This window comes from Aspergillus ibericus (assembly GCF_003184845.1).
Source record: "Aspergillus ibericus CBS 121593 unplaced genomic scaffold BO80scaffold_3, whole genome shotgun sequence".
NCBI lineage: Eukaryota > Fungi > Ascomycota > Eurotiomycetes > Eurotiales > Aspergillaceae > Aspergillus > Aspergillus ibericus.
The window spans coordinates 544,965-566,292 of NW_020292101.1; the positions used below are offsets into that span (position 1 = coordinate 544,965).

The window sequence follows — 21,328 nt, forward strand, 5'->3', positions numbered from 1 at the left end:
CTACAGCCCAACTCAGCGCTCAGCGTGCCTGCGCAAGCGCTATCCAAAGACTCCGGGGCTTTCTATACATATCATAATACCAGGAATTTATACCCTGCATCAGCTGAATAGCTGCCAAAACCACCCAAGAATCGCCAAAACCAAGTCATCCATTCGTACATGTACGTAGTGCGTCGTGATCAGTCGTTCAAACATCATGAGGCTTCAACGTCTTGACAGCAACCCACCCACATCCTGCAGTTCAACCTCGTTTCCCTCGATTATAGGTGCCGACACGTCCGCTTGGGAACGATAAGAAGGAACTGGGGAGTCGGGAAGGTCGCTGAAGTGAACACTGGAGCCACGACGGCGACTGGAGGAGGACTGGGAGCCGGTTCGCAATCCTCCCGAGCGCGGAACGTTGGATGCTGATAGAGATGGGCGGGGTATTGTGGGCGAGGTATTGAGATTTATTGTTCGAGGAGGGTCCGGGTTGGATGTCAATTCCCCGACATCTTGGAGAGAAGGCCTGCTTCCTCCGCTGGGATGACGAGGTTGCTCTGCATATCGTGGGAGTTGTACAGTGCTGGTCGGAGGCTGACGGCTTAAGAGACTGCCGACATCGAAGATGTGAAGATTGGTGGGAGGTGACGGCATCACTGCATCTGCGGATTTCTTGCGAGGGGTCTTGTTGGTCTCAATGTACTCGTGCGGACTGACTTTGACATCTAAACTGCCTATGCTGGACGCCCGGTCGTCTTCAATGCCACCGGGGCGCTGATTGAAGGACCAGTTGGGGTTCAAGGTTCCTGTGCGGGCTGTCAATGGATGAACAGGCACCGCAATAGGCGCAGGGCGAGGTGTGGTCTTGTCAGCATAGCACAGCTCCGGGTCCAAGCGGATACCCAAATCAGCAGCCAGATCTGAGTCACTTCCCCATTGGTGGTGCGTGATAGTTTGACGGCGGACGGAACTGTGATCCATGCTTTCACTAACAGAGGCCGACCCTTGATCCTTCTTGAATTTGACTTTCTTGACGCCCTTGTCACGCACAAATGAGCCGATAATGACCGCATTGGAAACTGCGGTCGCCGCCAGGATCTCAAGTGATGCCACGAGCGATCGATATTGTTGCGAGCCGTCATTCCAGATGACCGAGGGCACTCGATAGCATGTGATGCCGACCAGAATCAAGGACAGAGCGAACAGGACCACAAGTGATACTTTGCGTTTCAGCGGCATGTGAGTCATCACGATGAAGGGAATCGGAAAAGAGACCAGAAGCAGGTCGGTTACCACATCACAAGACCCCATCGTGATCAGATTGCCATAGCCGAGGCGACACCTTGGCCCTGGATCAGGCACAACTTGCCAGTAGTGGTCGAATGGTTGACACTCGGCGAGAGTAGCGACTATCACTGCGAACAACGTCGAGGCCAGAAAGTAGTATAGGAACTGAAGAAATATCCGGAGGGACCGTCGCCAGATCTTCCCTGCTACCCGCTTGAGAAACTCACATACTGTGAACTTTGCTGTCCAGATGCTATCCGGATCAGTACATCAGTACATACTCGAAAATTATAAACTCAGGGAGAGAACTCACAAGATAGCGTAGAAGATACGTGCAACGAGGACTAGTTTGCTGCCGATTTCTCTGTGCCGAATATCTTCGGCAGTCAAACCATCTGTTTTCGTATTGTTGGTACCCCAGATCAGGATGACATGCACACATGCCATACGGATCAACAGCGGGATAACACTGGCCATCATCACCTTATCTTCACGGAAGAAACGCTCGATTCGAACATAGCGACCGCATACTCGAACAACGATGATGGCTACCGAGAAGCCTGTGGCCCACCAACTGACGAGGAGTGTAGGGTTGTTCTGCAACTTTGTCCGAGCATCAGGTGGGATACTGGTAAAGAGCCCACGAGAATCAAGCATCCATTGTATACTCATGGCAGTTGTGCCGCCTCCGAAGAGGGGCCAGTGAATAAGTGAGAACGACTCCCGCGATTATACAGCGGTCTATTGGTGATCAATTCAGTAAAAAATGGAGATGGCGCGGTTTTGCCTTTTTGTATGTTCGCATAACTCGATTGGGATCGGTACAAGATAGGCACGTGCCTTACTCCGTAGTCGGTGTGGGGAAGGCCGCTTAGAGGAGCCGGAGAGTCTCAGTATCGATCTTGACGAGACCCGAGGCAGGTGTGGATGGCGATCGGAAGGTGTCCTGCTGCAGGTGGTTGCCCTTCAGTAAGCGCCAATATCACCGCGATGGTGAGTGCAGCATTAGTGACAGCAGTGACAACCGGAAAGGAGCGTATTCGCGCAATTATGGGCGGCACTTCGGGCTTCCCCCAAGCTGTCCACTTTAGACCGTGTATCAGAGTAAAAGATGAGGTAAAACCAAGTACACCGCCGTTCTGACGTATAAGTTAATATAGCAAGCCAGTCTCAAACAGTAGGTCGATGGTGTGGGATGGATTTTGCGACCAGGTCGCGCGATGAGCGCCGCAACAAACAGCGGTAGAGATAACACGCGGAGGCATCTGTCACCGGCACTATGATCCTAACGGTAAACCATAATATATTAAGGCTCATGGTAGCGAGGGTACGCTGAACTAAGGATGGGCCTACGGGTCATGGCGCCCGATAAACTTCGCTGGGAAACGGAAGATAACGTCGACGGGAACGGTGGGCGCCGGAAGTGGTCATTGAGCCTTGGGTCTGGTGCGTGAAATAATGGGGGTGAGCACCGGAGAAGATGGGAAGACAATTTGAGCGTGGACCAGCCAGAAAGAGGCGATAGAGTAAGGGAAAGAGCTAGTGACTGGTGCCTAGATCAACCAGGGCGTCTAAAACGGCCAATGAGTTGGCATGACGGGATGAACGGATACGAAGCCATCGTTGCGCTCACGAGATTGCTTGTGATATGGGGTTTGCCACCAAATTTGCAGCTGACTCGAGCCTAGTACCCCGAGTCGTGGACAGTCTTCCAGCGTCATCAGTCATCGGGGTAAGGTCGAACCATCGAGACAAGCTGACTGTTGGTGAGTGGAGTGGTTATCCGCGGCGACAGGCCGACGATCAGTCGATGCTCCCCGGTCAACGCCAATCATGGCATCCCTGGGAAATCGAATGGACGTGAGAGCAGCAGCGGAGAAAGATAAGCTCCTGATAGGGCGTCTGGCCAGGCCAGGATGATAGTGAGAGTCTGACAGCGTACGTTAGCTGGGCCGAGCTACAACAGTAACATGGGGAAGAGGGGGCGCACGAACCTTGGGTTAGTTCACACTACAACCGATCTGGGCAAGGGAAAGGGGGACAAAGCCGGAGAAAACGGAGCCCGTCCGAAAGTTTCATGATTGATTACCAGTTCTTACAGTTGCCCCCTCCGCTGCCTGGGGCACTTCCACGTGGTGGGCGATGGATTGATTTCCCTTTCCGTTCCTTCCCCTCCCGCCTGAGATCATAGTGACCTGTGCTGAACATCCAGTATGCTCCGTATCCAGGACGCATGGGACTGTTTGGGCACCGAATCACTCCGGCCACGTGAGCGCATATCCAAAGCGATATGCAATAGTAAGTCCACAATATGTGTGCGTACACAGTACACCGGGAAAAAGCAACAATGTCTATAGACCTTTCATCTCCGTCGCTGCCTGATTCGTTCTTCCCTGGCTTGCGTTTGACCATGGATGGTCAGATCATGGATCCCCTCAAACTCTGTACATAGATAAGCCGTATTCTCCCTACGGTCGGCGCCGACTCCATCGTAGGCGATATGTCGGCGTCCCGACCGGTCGATGCCGAAGGCACCCCCAAATGCAGGCGAGGCCAGTGGCCAGGGAGCAAAGACAGATAGTCCAGGCCCATAAGCAAGCAGATCCATGCACACTCCGGAGCATTCTCCTCCTCTAATGATAAAACGACCCGACTTTTATTATTGTCTCGATCTATGTCTAATTTACGATAACCGGTGCGCGAAATGTACAATCAAAGGCCCAGGAGGTCTAGACTAGCCAGGGTGATAAGCCTAGTTCGGGCTCATCTTAATCTCTCAGAGATTGGATGGTCTCTCCGTTGAGAATACCGTGCAGCACCACGCGCAGTTCCTGCAGGAACTTGGTGACTTCCTGCTCGGTTCCTACAGTGATACGCAGGCAGCCCTCGCATCCGAGTTCCTTTCCACGGAACCGCACCACAACACTCCTCTTCTCGGCCATGGCCTCGTAAGCGGCCAAGGCAGTCGCATTGCTAGGCTTGCCGCCCTCGTTGGTTGGCTTATCTAGTAGTTCGACCAAAAGGAAATTGGCCTCTTGGCCGCCAAGGAAACGGCCAATACCCGGGATCTTGGGCAACTCTTGCACCAAGCGGTTCCGCTGGGCAATAATCTGCTCCCGGTACTTCCTCATAACGGCCAGGTTGGTCGGGGAGAGTGCTGCCGTGGCAAGCGCACTGGTAGGACTGGAGATGTTGTAGGGCGCCTTGAGGCTGTTGAGGAGGGTCGCAATCGGAGGGCTGGTGAACGCAACACCCAATCGGATACCTGCCAAGCCAAAGGCCTTGCTCAGCGTCTGCATGACCACCAGGTTGGGCCATTCCGTGACCCATTCCGCGAGACTGGAGCCCTCCGGGGCAAAGTCAATGTACGCCTCATCCACAACCACCACTCCGTTCCATGTGGGGTGCTCAAGCACCTTCAGGATATCAGACTTCTTGATCAGGTTCGCCGTGGGGTTACCAGGTGAGCAGATATACGCCATCTTAATCGACGGGTCAGCGGCGAGCGCCTCATTGATCTTCTCCGGCTGCAGTTGAAAGTCATTGTTAACGTCCAGAGGCACCTTCACAATCTCGACATCGTTCACTTGTGCGCTGACTCCATACATGCCATATGTGGGAGGGCAGGTAAGGATCTTATCCTTGCCAGGAACACAGAAACATCTCAGTAGCGCATCGATGGCCTCGTCCGATCCGACACCAACGAAGAGGTTCTCAGGCCCAAGGTCCTTCTGGGTGTGGGTGTGGGTGTTGCGCAGTTGGCAGAAAAGCTTTTTCAACTCGATCTGGTGACTGGAAGACAACTTCACTTAGTATGAGTGATACAATTGGATACCGCAGCCCATTAAGAGGTAGGAAAAGGACGTAGTACGGGCGACACTTACGGATCGGGGTAACGGTTCAGACCCAGGAGATCAATCTCTGGCTTGGAAGCACCCGTCGAGGTTCCCGTCACTGTAGACTTCTCCAATGCACCTTCAGAGTTCAGCGCAAGACCAGGGCCGTAAGCGTTCTCGTTGGCATCGAGCAAAATGTTCGACCCATCATCTTTGTAGTCACTGACTCATTAGTTCGTTCGACCTTGGTCGGCGGGACACGGCGGGGGCACACTCACTCTCTGGCGCAACGGTAAGGCTGCAATTTGAGGATGTTAGGGCGCGCGCATTTGGAGAGATCGAAGGGGGAGTTTCTGGTAGCCATCCTGTCAGACTGGTGTGCAATGAGCGAGAGTTCGTCGTGGGGGTGGAAGAAAGAATGGGCGGGGAGTCGCCGGTGGCGGGGAAGTCTATCGGCGGAACAACCGGTGTCGGCGGGAGTGGCTCCAGGTACTGCGGAAATGCGTCCATAGGCAGGCAAATAGAGGGGTGACTCAGAACATTATCCACTAATACTATAGTACAATTTTGATTCCCTCTCTCTAGTTTTTAATGTAATGCTCCAGGCCCTTCTATATACTGCTGTGGTCCTTGATTTGATCGTAGAGGACTCTCAAGAAGATATACTAGTTACACATGTACTACCAATGCCGAAAAGAACAACGCCTCAAATGCCTTCGGACAGATGTCTAGGGTTTCCCATGCCTCCGGGGTCTGGATCGGACAAAGATGCTTCAGTCATAAGCGTGACGGCGGAACCCACCTGCAATTTTCTATTCTTGCTTGGAATCGTTCGCAGGAGCGTCGGAGGAAGTGCTGGCGTTTTTGCCCGACTTCTTGTATTTATCTTGCTTCTCTCGCAGGTAGCGCCAGGTTCGGCCTATTCCCGACGTGAGTAGTCCCTTGGCCGATTGAACGGTGCTGGGCCAGCGGATGGTCTTCGAGATTGCAGCCTGCACTTCGGTCGTGAGGTTCTTGTCATCAGCAATACGCTGTTCAAATGGCCCACCCTGTCTCCGACGTACTAAGTCGGAGGTGTCATTGTTCTCTTTCATCATTTTGTCAAACTCCGCCCGTGGAATTTGATAGCGCGTTTGGTACTGAAAGTACAGCTTCGCACGGAAAGACTCGGGAAGACGGCGAACCATATTGCCGCGCTTTACCGGGTCCATATCCTGAGTGAGGCGAACATTTGCATCGGGATCATCGATCCAATCGCCCTCGGTGCAACGCCTGTCGTTAAATGTAACATTTGGAAGGTTCTCGATAAGTGGTGCATACAGTCGCCGGAAGTTCGCCATCTGCGAAGAGACAATGTTGTTCACCTTGCGGGGGTCTTCCGCTGGCAGTGCCATGCGAAGATCACCCATGTAGCTCATACTCGCAATAGTACTGTACAGTTGAAACTCGGTGAATTCAGCTGGCAGAAGTAGTAGAGCTACTCGGACAGCGGACAGCAAGTTAATCTGGTTCGCAAGGCGCACCTTCGGGTGGTCACGCAAGATCTTGACCGGCTTTTGCAGCCGTCCTGCAAGATACAAGGTATCCCATTGGCTGAGATCCCGGCATAATGTGTCCAGGTTCACGACCCCATACTTGATAAGTGTGCCGTTCACAGTGATGTAGGGGTTGAAGTACACGCCCGCGCCAATCTTATCCTGCACTTGGGACACCATGTAAGATCCCATGGAGCCTAAACCAGAGTAATGGTCGCGATGCTGACCCAGGTTTAAGGAGTGCCAATGTTGGGAGTAGGACACTCCGAAGATGAAATCAATCATTTTGCCTTGACCCTGTTGCATGTTTTTAATGGCTGCTGGGGCCGACGGGTGGCATTGGTTGGAGCCAGGCGCACTGCCTGTCTGCTGGAAGACGCCGGATCCATAAGCAAACGCGTACCGAATCGGCGCTCGAAACTGCCATAAAATCTGACGCAAGGCTTCCTTGAATTCCTGGTTGATTATCATATGTTGGTTGACACCAAAGTCCTTTGAAGGTAACTCCGAAAAAGCGGAAATGGATAGATCCGGATTCGCATCCCAGTCGCCAGGATCCGACCGCTGTGATGAGGTAGAAAAGGACGCGGAAGACGAGGGCAAGAGGAGACCACGGTCGGCGGGATTCGATTGCGAGCTTATGACCGTGGAGGAGGATGTACGGTTCAAGTGTGAGGGTAAGCCATTGGAATCGACCGAAAATGAGCGGAAAGAAGCTGGAAGTCGCGCATGCCGTGGAAGAGACGGATGGATTGAACGCAGGCGCACGTAACCTGGGTTAGGGTTCAAAAGGAAGGTCTAGCAAGACATCCATTAGTCTCCGATGGGCGATGCAACCTCTTGGATCAAACAGTCCGGCACATCTTACAGTAGCTTGGCGCATTGTCGCAATTCCACCGAGGGAAAAGAAAGTTGAGCACAGCGAGGGCTGTAATTGTGGACCAGTTCAAGAAGCATCTGAAACCTCAAACCATAATTCCAAGGCGATAAAGATGGGGTGGGAGGTAGAGATGGGCACAGGTCTAGGGAGAAGGGGGGATGGAATTCCACTCGACGGGCAACAACAATAATGGCTCGACAATCGAGGACGGGGGAAAGAGGGTCTGACGTACTCCGTACACTTCGGCAGGTGTTCTCGGCCTGCTCCATTCGGGCATTCGGGCCCCGGATGAGGAAAGTGCCCGACTCCGCCACGATCCCGCAAAGAGTCAAGCCACATCATACGGGTCACGTGGCATCGTTTCTCCGCGGCGCGTTCCGGAGACAGACCCAAACAAGGCCGTAAACACGGAGGGCGGGCGCTCGCCTCGACTAGCAATCCCCGCGATTAGACAGATGACGGACTGATTTTTCCCCCGGTTATTGATCCTGATGCCCTGAGACTATTCCCAACCATGGCCCAGGAAATGGAGACATTTGCTGCTCGTCTTGCCAGTTTCGATCGGGTGTTATACCCGGAGAAACGCAGGTCGTCCAGCGCGAAGTCTGCGAAACCCGTTGCTTGGCCGCATAGCCGGCCATCTCCCGCTGAGGTATTTGGTTTGCGCCTGATATCCTGACAAACACGCAGTTACTGATAAAGCATGGACATAGCTTGCGCACGCCGGTTTCTTCTATAATCCTTACGAAACAAACCCCGACAATACAACATGCTTCCTATGTCGGAGAGCGCTGGATGGTTGGGAGGAAGATGACAATCCGATCACAGAGCATCTGAAGCACACCAAAGACTGTGGCTGGGCGATCATGATGGACATCCAGCAACACAGTTCCAACCCAGCCGAGATTGAGGATCCGACAGGCGAGCGGATAGCGCAAGCCAGGCAAGCCACCTTTGGCGAGTCATGGCCACATGATGGAAAACGAGGCTGGCTGTGTCAGTCAGATAAGGTAAATCCAGCCGCTTCATTGTGCCAGCTTTCAGCATTATGGATTTGGATTCTAATTGTCGCGACGCATTACAGATGGTTGAAGGTGGGTGGTACTTTTGTCCAAACGAGGAGAGCGATGACTTGGCCACCTGCCCTTATTGTAAACTGTCTTTGGATGGATGGGAGCCTAAGGATGATCCATTGTAAGTTCACGTCGCCCCTTCCGTTTCTACTATCACTGATTTGATCAGTGACGAGCACTATCGTCGCTCGTCGGATTGTTCCTTCTTCGTCTTTGCCAGACCCCCCGGCAAGAAAGGGAAAAGCTCTCGGTCCAAAAAGCCCCGGGTTTCGAAGGCTTCCCGCCTTTCCACTCAATCTACCGCATCGGAAGCACCAGTCCCTGAACTGGACGACCCAGGTGACCAAAGCATCCTGTCCCAGTCGACCACAAAAACCAAGTCTTCAAAGAAGTCTTCCAAATCAAAGTCCAAGGCAACGAAATCAAAGAAAGAAGAACCTGTGGAGAGCGAGAGTCAGATGGATGTCGATACCGCCGATTACATCCAACCTGAGCCTACGAAAACCAAACGCACCCGGGGGAAGAAGAGAACAAGCAAGGAGCTGCAGAGAGATGAGGCAGAACTGGTCGGCGCAGATACCGCCGAAAAGCCTGAACCTCCGGCAAAGAAGAGAGCCACCAAGTCACGCAACAGTACACAGCAGCAGGACTATGATCACGGATTGGAGGCCGTGACGGGAGATGCCCAAGTAGAGGAGGCTCCTGTCGAAGAAGAAAAGCCGAAGAAGAGCCGCGGAACCAAGAAGAAAACAACGTCCAAAAGCCGAAAGATATCTACAGAATCGGTCACCTCGAGGGCCCCGTCCATCACTGAAATTCCCACCAACTCTGAGCACGACGCAGCAATGGATGTCGACCCTGAACACGAGATACCCAGCCGAGCGCCAAGCGAAGAGCCCCTGCCTAAACCATTAAAAAAGTCCAAATCCAAGAAGAAGGTCAAGGCGGCCCCAGAGCCGCCAAACGCCGCGGTGGAACACAGTGCAGAGATCGAGCCACAGGAGGATCTGAACCAAGAACCCGAACAGGTTCCGGAGCCGAAGCCACCTGTCGAAGAGGCGCAGCAGCCCAGACGCACAAGCAAACGGCAAAGCGCAAGGACTTCCGACAAGGTTCAAGAGAGCAGCCCTGAAGTGACTCCTCAAGGACCACCCCAGCGTGTCACGCAGCCAGACCCTGAAATTACGGCTAGTGCTGCAAATGATTTCAATCATCATGAATCGTTCGTTTCCGTGGAAATCCCCGCCAGGGTTCCAGAGCTGGATGCCAGTGCAGGAGCGAGTGATAAGGACATTAAGAAGAAGGTGAAAAGGAAGGCTTCAACGGAAAAGCAGAGGAAGTCAAAGCAAGCAGATCAAAAAGATAATGTGGAGTCGAACAACGACAAGGCTCCCGCTAAGACTAGTGAACCAGAACATGATTCTGATATCCCGCCACAGATTGAGGAAGAAAAGCCCCAAGAGCGGACCCCCGATCAACAGTCTGCTCGACGCAGGTCATCCAGAGTGCCTCCAAAGACAGCGGAAAGATACAGCGATATCCCCAGGGAGAAGCAATACGCCAAGTCGCTTGCAGAATCACGAAGCCCTCAAGTCAACACAGCGCCGGAAGATGGCCATCAGCATGAGGAGAGACCCGAACCTGCTACAGTGTCCCCTCTTCCCTCGCCTTCTAAGAGCACTCCTTCACTGTCACCGCAATCATCCGACGCCGAAAACCAACCCCCGTCTTTGAAACCATCTGTGTCTCGGGCGCCAGTATCATCGCCTTCTAAGCGCGCAGTTCGAATCCCACTTGCGGCCAGTACTCCTTCCCCATCAAAACGAGTGCCTAATAAGGGCTCCTTCAACACATCCCATCCATGGACTCCCATCGACATTGACGGGATTCTCGTGGCTGGGACCAGTGACAAGGAAAACATCGACTTCAACGGCCTTCTGAGCAATGCCAGAGGCGAGTTGACCAGCCCCGAGAAGAAAATGACCGTTGAGGAATGGATTAAGTGGAATGCGAGGAATGGAGAAGAGAAGCTGAAGCGCGAGTGCGAGCGGGTGGTCAGCCAGTTTGAGAGGGAGGGGGCTCGAGCTATGCGTACACTAGAAGGCATTGAATGCACGGATTGAGCGGGTGATTTGGATTATCTTCTAGGAGTCTGCGGGTCGGGTAATGGGCATTGGATAGGTACTTGGTTTCATCTCGTGTTATCAGTGGTACGATATTTTCGCAGCAATCTCACTTGGCCACGGTGCGGTCGGTATATGCATATGGATTTTCTGCTCTTTTGATGTGACAATGAAATTTATACATCCGCTTGGACAGAAAGAGAACCTCCGGTTTGACAAAAATTCAAGCACCAAACGCCATGGGTATACTGCAGCTTTTAGCCATCATGAACCATCCCTCTGATGTAGACCATGCATATATCCAAGCTAGAGCGCGCTTGTCTATGCAATAATTCCTAGCCGGCCTTCCCAGCTGTCCTCCTCCTGCTTGATTCCATCGCCGCCTTTGCGGCGCTTCTCGTTTCTCTTCCTCCTCTTCTCCTCCCTTTCTTTGGCGTCCTGTTCTTCTCGCTCTTTGAGTCTCTCACCCAGATCCAGCTGCCAAGCTCGTCTTTCCTCTTCCTCTTGAACCCGTTTTCGGTGGGCCAGCATCCGTAGTCGCTCCCGCACATCTTCGACGGTGGCACGAGTAACCTCGCCGCTTTGACCGGTCGCGATCAAATGCTGTTTGCTGTTCAAATGCTCCACAAGCTGCAAGTTGTCCTTGAACGTAAGGTCACAATCTGAACAGTAGAAACCAGCCCCACGTCCTCTCTTTCCGACTGCCGATCCCGAGGTAACAATGGTGGTCTTGCCAACCATGGACGCGACATCAAGTCGCTGTTTGCGCGATGTAGTAGCCTCCAGACTGCTGTAGTCCACCGGCGCATGCCATTTCTTGCCTAACAGCTTGGCCTCATAGCGGGCCTTTGATTCCTCCTTTCTCTTGGCCTCATCATCTGCGGCCTTTTTGGCGTATTCGTCTCGATCCCATGTTTTGCGGAAGGCTGTGTCTGATGAGGGCGTTCCGTATGCGGATCCTTTGTTGCTCATGGCGTCGACGGTTGCACCTTATGGGTACTGGAAGGGGAGGAAATAGTGGGACTGATATATAGGTGGAGGATGCGCTGCGGTATCGACGGTGCTGTTAAGCTCGATGCTCGGTTCCCGATACTGGAGGCGAAAAGCCGATGGCTTAGATTCCGCCCGTGGAAACGGCAGGCGGTGGCTAAAGCGGGGACGAACTGCAGGACATCCCCGGATCAGCTGTCGGCTGCCTGGCTTATCGTCCCCCGACCCCCGACCTCCAACCCCCTCAACCATCCGCTGCTGATCGTGTGGTGATTCTTGCCTGCCACGGGCTGAGACAAACCAATTCACAATATAGAGTTTTTTTACGAGCTTTGGATCTTCTTGATGGATTGTTCAGCTCACTCTGGCAGGACACAGGCGGTTCTCTAACGTCCCTCATCTTAGATCTCCCATCTAGGACGCCGGCAACCGAAACACTTCGCCTAGTCTCGTATTAGCCACGCCGTCTGATTCACAATCTATTTCGAGCGCCTAGGCAGCAATTAAGCTCAACTAGCGCAACATAACAATCACCTGAGCACTTGATCTACCTTACTTAGAAGTGGCTGGCTGCCATCAGGCACCTCAACTATCTCTCGGCGTTCATTCATTGATAGCTTCCTTGCCCCCAATAGACTGTTTTTGGATTCTGTTACTTCTGCATATACATCATTTACCAACAGGGATATACAATGGAGTCTGCTCTGCTCCAGCAGACCTCACGGGCGCCTCAGCATAAGCTGATGAATCTACCTACGGAGCTACACCTGCATATCGCCAGATTTCTCACTTATCCAGATGCTCTGGCATTGAAACATACCTGTCGCCACTTTTACTCCCTCGTTTACACGGGTGTCCACTTGAAGGTTGATTGGTTTGTCGAGCGCTTCGAACGGAAACTGGAATGTCCAATGGAGAAATGCTCGTTTCGGACGGACGAGGCGTTCTGCAATAAGAGGATCCGGGGAATCATGGAGCGCAGAAGACGGCACCTTGAGTGCACTCAGTTACCGGGTGGCTGCTTGGTCATAGAAGGCCGAACTTGTCACAAGGACCCGTTTCCTATCTGGCTGAAGAAACGAGGCCGCTTGGAGTTGATGAGATCTTTGGGGATGGAAGGTCTGTTGGAGTCCAACTTTTTATCTCCGCCTATAATGAATGGCTTCCTGCACTGTGAATTGTGTTCATGAAAGCTGGTAAGCTGACCTACGTGCAGTCTTGATCCATGGCCTGATCTTTCTCTGCATCAACTTGCTTTGGATTTTGGGTGCAAGGTGCGCTGCCTTGGGGGATCGGACACCATACTTGGGCTGACTGTGGCAGATTATTTCACCATGAAGTTGTAGTGATATAAAGACGTTTTGGTTCGCACGTATCTACACCATCTACACCATCTACACCATCTACACCACCATTATCGCATGGGCTTGTGCTTGTGCTGCCTACGCATGCCTGACTTCGCCTTTTGCCGCGCATTCCCTCGCCCTGTTAGTGATGGGCTAGATACGATCTCTTTTATCTCAGTAGCAGCGGGCTGCTACTACGTTCTACAAATTCGTTTTATGCGGTGTGCTGGGTTTACTCCCTAGTACCCACGACGACCTCCAAACCCATGGACTTCTCCCCTGCACACCTAGATGTAACGGCTCCCGTCACATCATGGAAATGCGCGCTCGAAGGCAGGACTCCCTTAGAAGCCTTAGGTACGGGGAGGGCTATATGATCTTTAATATATAATCGGACATGCTTCACCTAAGGCATGAAATCAAATACTGGCACTGCTTCGCTTAGCTTCGCATTGAGTCAAATTAGACACCCCACTCCTTCCTCAGCAAGTTCTTCCAAGCCTCAAAATCCATTTCTTCGCCATCCACCAGCATTGATCCCTTGCCGACCTTCTTCGGCCGTGGAGGTACATAGACAAAGCTCTTGGCATGGTTAGAATTGCACCGATTGATGGCCATGGTCCCGTCGGCTACCATTGTCACACAGTCCTGGCAGAATGTATCGAAGCAGATGGTGCAGAGCGAAAAGCCATCGCCATTTGGCCAGTCTCGATGGCATGGTCCATCGCACGACCACATCTCGAGTTCGTCCGGCTCCTCTCCCTCATATGAGCCCATGGCATAGGCGACGGCAATAATGTTTTTCGTGTCATTGGCAGCGAGTAGTGCAGTCAAGAGATCCAACAGACCCACTAGGTCGTTTTCAGGATCATCATCGGACAATATGTGGATGCCATGTTTGATGGATGGCCTAACGAGAGCGCGGGCTTCCGTTTGTTGTCCTTTTAAGCGGTGGTATACAGCGAGAGAGAGGGCCGCTGCGGTCTGCAGGACGAATGTTAGGGGGTTACTGCCACCCTTGGCTTGCATCACAAGCTTTTCTAATTTTGTCGCCGCCTCTTCAGCCTCTGGCGTACCGACCCCGGCATTCACAGCTTCTGAGAGGTAGTGTTGGGCGAGCCGGTATGAAGCCTGCAGCTTGATGATACCGATCTCGGTCTCATCCTTGGACGAGGCATAGGTATTTATGATGCTTTCCCACCGTTTCACAGCCTTTTCCTGGTCATGCATGAACTCGCTGTAGATGCGAGCAAGGCCCAGCTCGATATTGGCCGCAGTCACCGTTTTCAACGCTTTGCGAGCCGCTTTTGCTGCAAGCCGCCAAGACTCAACCATCAGGCTGAGGGTCCCTGTGGCCAATGCGGCATCCAGGGCAAAGCTGAAAAAATGACTTTCACAGTCGGAGTTTAACCAGACCGTCTGGGTCAACCGCGAGTAGTCCTCATCTGGTACCATGGTGTCCGCCAGCTGAGCAAGCAAATCAATTGTGGCTTGGTGATCCTGGTGGCTATTATGATGTTCGAGAAGCGCATTGATACACGTGTTGCAGTATGGCATGCACTCGTACGCCTTGACAAAACTCTTGAACCGTTTCTCCAGATCACCTAGCTGCTTGTAGCTGTCGCCCATACGCTCGAGAATAGTATGGAGGCCCAGCTGGAGGTCGTCATTCTCCGGATCTAGTTGGATCTCTTCTGAAATCTTCTTTGCGGCTTCCTCGTCCACTTCGATCGCCTTTTGGTATTGGCCTTGCAGTGTATACGTGATCGCCATGCCGCTTTTAGTAATCCACTCGTCTGGATCCAGCTCCAATGCCTTCGTGAAATACTCCAGAGCCGTATCGTAGTGCCCGACCTCCCGAAGAGCGATTGCGCATCGTCGATACAGCAGAGCGGTCTTCTCCAAATCGCCAAACTCAGCAGCTTCGATAAGCTCTTCAGCACTGGGGTTGAAGGTTTCCAAGAAGTTAACCTCTTTGCCCTTGTTCAGGCTCTGGTAGCTCCAGACCACGGCAGCTAATGGAGAGACATTCCACCTCTTTTCGCACAACCATTGCTTGGCACAAAACATGACCACTGGCTTGAATGTCGTTATCGGGTCTTCTTCAGTAGATGATATGAATTCTCGTTCATCATCGGAGAGGGCCATGACAACCTCGTCATGTTTCCACCACTGCCGGACGGCTTGGATGCTGGCATTTGTTGAAACCCAGCTGCGATAACCGTTCCACCCTGAGATTACTTCTTCGGACCTGAAAACTATTAGCAGCAGCTTTGCAATCTCTGTCCTGTCCTCAAGCGAGCAATCGGATGGGGAGGTGGTAAGAAGATGATGGACCCAGGTCACCGCAGCATAGATGAGCATCTTTCTTGAATCACCAGCCTTTTCCGAAAACTCGCTGTCAGCAAAAATTCGTAGTAAGGTCTTGAGGACGTGAGCTTTGGCTTCGCGATAGTTCACACCAACTGCAAGATGACCTTGCCCGGCGGACACTTTGCTCTCTGTTTCGTCACGGAAGAAATCGCCAATGGAGGCATGGCAGAAGGTGACTGTAGTAGTCTGCAAGTCGGAGTTGAAATCGGTGAAATTCTCAACATCTTCAAAGGCCTCCTCATCCCCATCCGCTTCGTCATCAGACCCATCGAAAATGGCAGGTTTCGTCGACATGTTCTGCAACTCCGCCGTCGTGAGGCCATCCTCCCGGTCGAGAGTGAAGAAAGAAGCGAACTGTCGACGAAGAGCACCTTCGAGGTAGATCATTCCATCCCCTTCTGGCGATTTCAACTTGAGTATTGCGTCGATCAGGCCGAGTGTTAACGGCTGCTGGGAGCAAGTGACCCATGGTAGTATCTCGTTGAGATACTCGAGTTCCTCCTCACTGGAGCTCATGGAGAAGTTGGAAAGAACATGGCGAAGGATCTCCTTGAGGCCTTTGGGAGGATCGTCCAGAGCTCTCCGAATACTGCTCTCATTTCGCTTTTTCACCAACTCTTGCAACATGAGATTGACCCAAAGAAACATACCCTCAGCCCCGGCAGACAATTTCTCAACTACTTCTTGGCGCAATTTCGTCGATACCCTTCGAAGGACAACTGACTTTTTGATGCTCGCATGGATGTACTGGTTGATGTCGCTGGAGTTCTTCTGCGTCGTAACATGGATGGTTGGGACCTCTATTTCAAGACCTTCCAACAACTGGTCACTGATATGGGGACGACCCACGACAGCCAGCTGCAGACGAGCTTTTTCCGGGGCATCGTAAAGATCTTTTGCTAGGTTGAGAAAGATTTTTCGTTCTTCATCCGAGGCTTCATCCACACCATCCAGGAGTATGTAGACACTGCTGTCAACGCCAGGCTTCTTCAGGAAGTAATCCACAAATAGCAGGCGCCATGCACTCTCCAGGCTGCTGATCCTCTCGTATTGCTCGATCGTCACAATATGTTTCCGGTACACGGGGTCACTCTTGCTGATTTGGAAGGCGAGATCCCGCAATGCCAAATGAATCGAGCGCGTGTCGGGATTGTCATCCTTGAAGAAGAAGTACCCCACGGAGATTAGTGATGTACTCTCAGACCCCTGCGGATACTGTTCGCGAAGCAAGCTGATGATGTTTGTCGAGAGGTACGACTTGCCTGCGCCAGGGTTACCGGAAACAAAGATAATGGGCGTTTCCCTATCAAGCCAGCCCTGGAAGATATCCTCGTTCCTTACCCAGTCGCCTGTCCCTGGGATCCGAGCCTTGTTAATCTTCTCATACCAGTCCTGAGCGGAATCAGTCTTTGATGGCCGGAGGATCTTGTTGATTAATGTTTGAAGCGACTTTTCGCGATCTTCCGGACTTTCTGGCATACCCTCGTTTGCTGAAACAACAAGCGTACTCAGCATTTCGTGAACCTCGTTGACCTGATAGCTCATCTGGTTGACTGTCATCCCGGTCTCCATCACGGTGGTGTTGGTGCTAGTAACAGTCACTGAGATATCGTCGACGACGCGACCGGTCCGTTTCGACTCAGTCAACGTCTCAGCGCCGACAAGACGAGCCTCTACACTTGTAAGCTTGTCCAGCTTACCCATCGCTGCTTGTAGAGCATCGCTGTTTCCGAGGAGAAAGTTGCGTGTGAATTTGAGCAGCCGACCGCGGCGAATTGTCTTGGTCGACAGAGCAAAGATTTCGATGAGCGTCACAAGGATGTCGCTGAGCTTGTCGCTCAGGGCGTCAGAGATGAACTCCTGACTGTATGCCTTGAGTCGGATCGTGAAGTCCTATACTGTTCAGAATCCACCCTACTTTATTTGCTGGTAGCAATAAGATGGTGTACCTTCAACGTCGCCATCAAATCCTGAATGGCATCATACGAGGTGGAAACACCCTTTGCAGCACTCATCAAGTACGTGACCGCACCAAAAACCAAACTGCTCGGAGGAAATACCATGGAAGCGCCTCCCGCGGCAAGATTCCCAAACAGTTCCACGGGAATTAGGGCTGTCTTGAGAACATCAAACAAAACCCCGCGCTTCTCACGAAACTCGCTGAATTTCGCATTTCTGGCATCGATCTCGCTCATCAGATCGTCGACATTTTGGATTTTTGCCAGGAACTCGACGTCGAGAGACTCGTCGGTGATGTCGCGGTACTTTTTGATTGCCCGGTCGTAGATGGCGGGGATTTGATTCTTCGGACCAGCCATGATGATCACTAATTTTCTGGATCCCCACTAGCCCATACTATACGGAGTAGTTTGTTTGATATGGAGGGACAGCCATCCTATTTAAAGCAAAGCTGACATTAACCACATGGTCCGACAAGGCTACTTTAGTGTCCTGGATAGTGTCATTTCCAACGAATCAGCCGGCACCGAACCGACTGATCCCATCTCGATCTTACTTCTCTTCAGCTAGGGCGGGATGAATACGAACCAGACCCTTGAAGGAGGGGCCGATTATCTCTCTCGGTCGATCCGCTCCACCCAGCTGAAAGCCGGACCGCAGTCGGGCGTGTTTGATTGGTGCGTCGTCCAAGCCAGGGCCACGATTGGGCCCATTGGGCTGCAATCGATCCTAGGCCATGCGGATGTCATTTCCTTCAGCCTCAGGATGTCTTGGTGCGGTATGTTTAGCCGAGGATGATTGGCCCGCGGAATGATTAGTTGGGGTGGATTTTTGGAATTAGGTCAAACGGATATAGTCTGGCAGCTGTTGGATATAACCTTCAACGATCGAAATGATTAACGAGCCTGGTATCTCTACCGCAGACACTCCGTAGCGAAAACGCTCAGATACCCTCCCTACAGTAAACCAAAAGTGACCCCTAATTCCCTCACCTAATCAACAAAATCACCAAAGCATCTTCCCAACGCCTAGTACCCCAAAGCACTCCAATTCAACTCCAAACCACAATCAAAGATGAACTACAACAACGCCCACACCCCAATAGCACAAGAATCAACCTCAAACCCCATCTCCCCTCCCCTTCCTCCACTCCATCCCTAACCCCTCACATCTATCCTCATCAGAAAATCTCCACTCAACTGACTCCTGACTTGCACTTTCACTTTCACTCTCACTCTCACTCTCACTGCAGCTGTAGCTGTAGCTGTAGCTGTAACCGCCACTCCCATCTCCACACCCCCTTGCACTTGCACTTGTACCTGCACTAGTACTTATACATGTACGTTCCACATCCCGTCTACTCCCCCGCCTACCACTTCTCTCCCTCCCCGAAGGAAAAGTAGGGACCGGGTTCGAACCTAGTTCCGAGATCATGGCTTCGAGGGTCGCGATATCGGTGTCGAAGCTTCTTTGGGAGCGGGGGAGGGTGGTTCTTGGTGGTCTTGTTGTTGTTGTTGTTGTTGTTGTTGGCATTATTGGTATGGTCATTGTGAAGGTCATTGTGTTGGGGTTGGTTTGTTGGGCTGTATTGTTGTGGTCATTTAGATGGAGATGGGATGGGGAAGAGGAAGATGGAAGGAGGTGTAGTGTAGTGCTTGGGATCGGATGGGGGTGAGTATTTAGGGGGATTTGCTTATTTATTTGTTCGTGGAATACGGGTTGAGGAAGAATTGAGTCATTGTGTCACGATGCGCCGGCGGGCCGGGGTCACGCTGACGCTGACGCTGACGCTGCCGTTGCCGCGATGGTTACCTAGTTTGGGATTGTCTTGGCTGCCTAACCGTCGCGCTTCCCGGGGACCCGAATGTGAGGCTGGAGATCCATCACCACTTCACCTGACTAAGTTCCTCCGCGTGACCCTTCTCCCATGGGTATTGGGTCTCCACGGCCCGAATCAGCGCCTCATGTTGCGCACTTCGAGGCTTGATGTCCACTTCGTAAGGCGCTACGTGACTGATCACGCCCGGCAGGATGTCCAGCCTCAAGTCGACCTCCTTGCCGTCTTTGATGGGTTTGGTGATGCGGAATACGGCCAGCGACTGTACGAGGCTTAGGTAGATGTTTGAATCTGCTAGTGTTCGGCCGGGACAGACGCGACGGCCGAACCCGAAGGCTAGCAGGTGAGGATCGCGCTCGGGAACGTGATCGTCGTAAGCTAGGAAGCGTTCGGGCTTGAAGGCCATTGGATCGGAATAGACGGTTGGGTCGTGGGTGAACGCCCTGGGGGTGCTGTTTAGGATGGGGTTGGTGAAGAGAAAAGGAGGGGGCTCACCACTGGTTGGGTAGGATTTGAGATCCCTTCGGGATGAAGTAGCCCTCGCATATGTCGTCTTGCATCGATGCGTGGGCAACTCCCATCGGGATCACCGAGTGCCAGCGGACGGACTCCTTGACCATGGCGTTGATGTACGGAAGGTTGTCCCGGTCGGCATAGCCAGGAAGACGCCCCGTTCCGACGACACGATCAATCTCTTCCTGTGCTTTGCGCTGCACATCCGGGTAGATGGCCATTGCGAGGAAGAGAGCGCCCATCGTAGAGATGGTCTAGTAGGTGTTAAAAATATGATTGTAACGGTCGCGTGGTACTCACCGTGTCAGATCCCCCACCGAATATCGCCGATGCAGACCACTTGAGGACATTTTCCTCCCGTGAGCCCGGCACGGGGAACCCATTCTGCTCAACGAGACCAGAAACGTACGATGGCGTGTAGTTTTTCTGGGACATCTGCTGCCTAACGAATTCGTATGGCTGGCTGCCCCAGGCTCGAGCGACTTTTCTGAAGGCTTCTGCTGTGCGTGCGAATGTGGCGCCTGGAAACCAGACCGGAAGGTATTGCACTACTCGTCGTGTTAGCGTCTGCTTGTATTGGGGTTCAGGACATTGCATACGACTGGGGAGGAAATCCACGAGCCAAGTCCCCGGGAGAATGGACTCAGCAAAGTCCGCCATCGCCTGGTTCACAAGGTCAACCAATGGGTCGCGCCCATGTGGCTCAACAGTGTATCCGTATGCGAGCTTCAGGATGATGGCACCGGCTTCCCTGGATGCAGTCAGTTGCTACTGGTATCACTGAGAGACTTGTGGCGCGATCTTACTTCCGTATGTGGTCTCGTAGGTCCCCGGGGTTATCAAGCACCCGAACCAGAAAGCGGCCCACCTCGGCCTCTTGAATAGGATTGAAACGCGCAACGGAGGCGTTCGAACCAATTTGTTGGCGGAATAGCTTCCGCTGAGCCCGAACACGGTAATCATTGTTGTTCTTCGTGGTGAGAACATTTCCGAAGCCAGCCCTAGACTACTGTCAGCGACGGCCTGGGCTTGGGTAGTGTCATGCCAACATTTCAGTAAAATGTCCGCTCGGACGGTCCGAGTATATAACAGAACGCTTCTCCAACAACTCGACTGCAATCTGTGCATCGTTGACAATAATGAGAGTCTCTCCAAAGACGCTTAGTGAGCTGATGGGACCTAGGAGGATTAGATTAGCCTGTATCACCGGACATCGTGTTAGGGCTACGAACCATAAAGTTCCTTGTGCTTGTACCAATGCAACCAGTCGTGCTCGCCTGAAGGTGGGAGGTCCCGCAAGTTCCCAATGATCGGCTTTGGTTTAGGGCCGGGAGGAAGGGGCGCAGGAAACTTCTTGCGAGTCAAGAAAGTTTTGAGAACGTAAAGGCCAGCGAGGGCCACGATGGCTCTCACTAGAAAGGACATGATGTTTGGTACTCCGTCAGTAGATTCGTTTCGGATGAAAATAGCAGACGGTGAACCCCGAGGAAAGCTCTCGCCCTAAGTACCATGGGAGACCACGGCATGGACTCGTCTCAGTGATGTTGGAAGCATGTATCTTGCGGGGTCGAGAGGGGCTTGTGCATCACACTAT

General features: G+C 52.5%; 8 protein-coding genes across 8 annotated transcripts; 2 read left to right on the forward strand and 6 right to left on the reverse strand.

The window, feature by feature from the left end:
* Positions 1–204: 204 nt before the first annotated feature.
* On the reverse strand, positions 205–1,941 carry BO80DRAFT_345878 (putative integral membrane protein Pth11-like; the record flags this gene model as incomplete). The annotated part of the gene is made up of 2 exons (XM_025715343.1): positions 205–1,522; positions 1,583–1,941. 2 exons carry the CDS (start codon positions 1,939–1,941, stop codon positions 205–207), a joined length of 1,677 nt encoding a protein of 558 aa, XP_025579676.1.
* Positions 1,942–4,037: 2,096 nt separating this feature from the next.
* On the reverse strand, positions 4,038–8,036 carry BO80DRAFT_451706 (histidinol-phosphate transaminase; the record flags this gene model as incomplete). Its single annotated transcript, XM_025721894.1, has 5 exons — positions 4,038–5,061; positions 5,154–5,316; positions 5,384–5,478; positions 5,979–7,204; positions 8,034–8,036. 5 exons carry the CDS (start codon positions 8,034–8,036, stop codon positions 4,038–4,040), a joined length of 2,511 nt encoding a protein of 836 aa, XP_025579677.1.
* A 10-nt stretch (positions 8,037–8,046) lies between these two features.
* Positions 8,047–10,716, forward strand: BO80DRAFT_345516 (uncharacterized protein; the record flags this gene model as incomplete). Its single annotated transcript, XM_025715328.1, has 4 exons — positions 8,047–8,172; positions 8,234–8,530; positions 8,605–8,714; positions 8,763–10,716. The coding sequence occupies 4 exons, from the start codon at positions 8,047–8,049 to the stop codon at positions 10,714–10,716; spliced, it is 2,487 nt and encodes an 828-aa protein (XP_025579678.1).
* Positions 10,717–10,834: 118 nt separating this feature from the next.
* Positions 10,835–12,024, reverse strand: BO80DRAFT_421416 (U4/U6-U5 snRNP complex subunit SNU23). The gene has a single exon (XM_025718594.1). The coding sequence runs from the start codon at positions 11,686–11,688 to the stop codon at positions 11,038–11,040; it is 651 nt and encodes a 216-aa protein (XP_025579679.1). The 5' UTR covers positions 11,689–12,024; the 3' UTR covers positions 10,835–11,037.
* Positions 12,025–12,252: 228 nt separating this feature from the next.
* On the forward strand, positions 12,253–13,287 carry BO80DRAFT_135287 (uncharacterized protein). The gene is made up of 3 exons (XM_025713626.1): positions 12,253–12,825; positions 12,923–12,980; positions 13,030–13,287. The coding sequence occupies exons 1-3, from the start codon at positions 12,399–12,401 to the stop codon at positions 13,058–13,060; spliced, it is 516 nt and encodes a 171-aa protein (XP_025579680.1). The 5' UTR covers positions 12,253–12,398; the 3' UTR covers positions 13,061–13,287.
* A 9-nt stretch (positions 13,288–13,296) lies between these two features.
* BO80DRAFT_421418 (NACHT and TPR domain protein) lies at positions 13,297–17,782 on the reverse strand. Its single transcript, XM_025718595.1, has 2 exons — positions 17,375–17,782; positions 13,297–17,318 (listed from the first exon to the last, which is right to left on the reverse strand). Exons 1-2 carry the CDS (start codon positions 17,741–17,743, stop codon positions 13,515–13,517), a joined length of 4,173 nt encoding a protein of 1,390 aa, XP_025579681.1. The 5' UTR covers positions 17,744–17,782; the 3' UTR covers positions 13,297–13,514.
* Positions 17,783–18,342: 560 nt separating this feature from the next.
* On the reverse strand, positions 18,343–19,184 carry BO80DRAFT_135434 (uncharacterized protein). Its single transcript, XM_025713627.1, has one exon. The coding sequence runs from the start codon at positions 18,942–18,944 to the stop codon at positions 18,504–18,506; it is 441 nt and encodes a 146-aa protein (XP_025579682.1). The 5' UTR covers positions 18,945–19,184; the 3' UTR covers positions 18,343–18,503.
* Positions 19,185–19,267: 83 nt separating this feature from the next.
* BO80DRAFT_440940 (cytochrome P450) lies at positions 19,268–21,159 on the reverse strand (the record flags this gene model as incomplete). Its single annotated transcript, XM_025721161.1, has 7 exons — positions 19,268–19,664; positions 19,717–19,988; positions 20,035–20,282; positions 20,334–20,485; positions 20,541–20,735; positions 20,784–20,913; positions 20,967–21,159. The coding sequence occupies 7 exons, from the start codon at positions 21,157–21,159 to the stop codon at positions 19,268–19,270; spliced, it is 1,587 nt and encodes a 528-aa protein (XP_025579683.1).
* Positions 21,160–21,328: the final 169 nt, after the last annotated feature.

Bases quoted from the DNA above. Each gene is read 5' to 3' on its own strand.
- BO80DRAFT_421416 (XM_025718594.1), bottom strand. From the start codon at position 11,688: ATGAGCAACAAAGGATCCGCATACGGAACGCCCTCATCAGACACAGCC.
- BO80DRAFT_135287 (XM_025713626.1), top strand. From the start codon at position 12,399: ATGGAGTCTGCTCTGCTCCAGCAGACCTCACGGGCGCCTCAGCATAAG. The intron at 12,826-12,922 runs GTCTGTTGGAGT...ACCTACGTGCAG, and splicing joins GAGATCTTTGGGGATGGAAG to TCTTGATCCATGGCCTGATC. The intron at 12,981-13,029 runs GTGCGCTGCCTT...TGACTGTGGCAG, and splicing joins CTTTGGATTTTGGGTGCAAG to ATTATTTCACCATGAAGTTG.
- BO80DRAFT_421418 (XM_025718595.1), bottom strand. From the start codon at position 17,743: ATGGCTGGTCCGAAGAATCAAATCCCCGCCATCTACGACCGGGCAATC. The intron at 17,319-17,374 runs GTACACCATCTT...TGAACAGTATAG, and splicing joins ATTTGATGGCGACGTTGAAG to GACTTCACGATCCGACTCAA.
- BO80DRAFT_135434 (XM_025713627.1), bottom strand. From the start codon at position 18,944: ATGACCTTCACAATGACCATACCAATAATGCCAACAACAACAACAACA.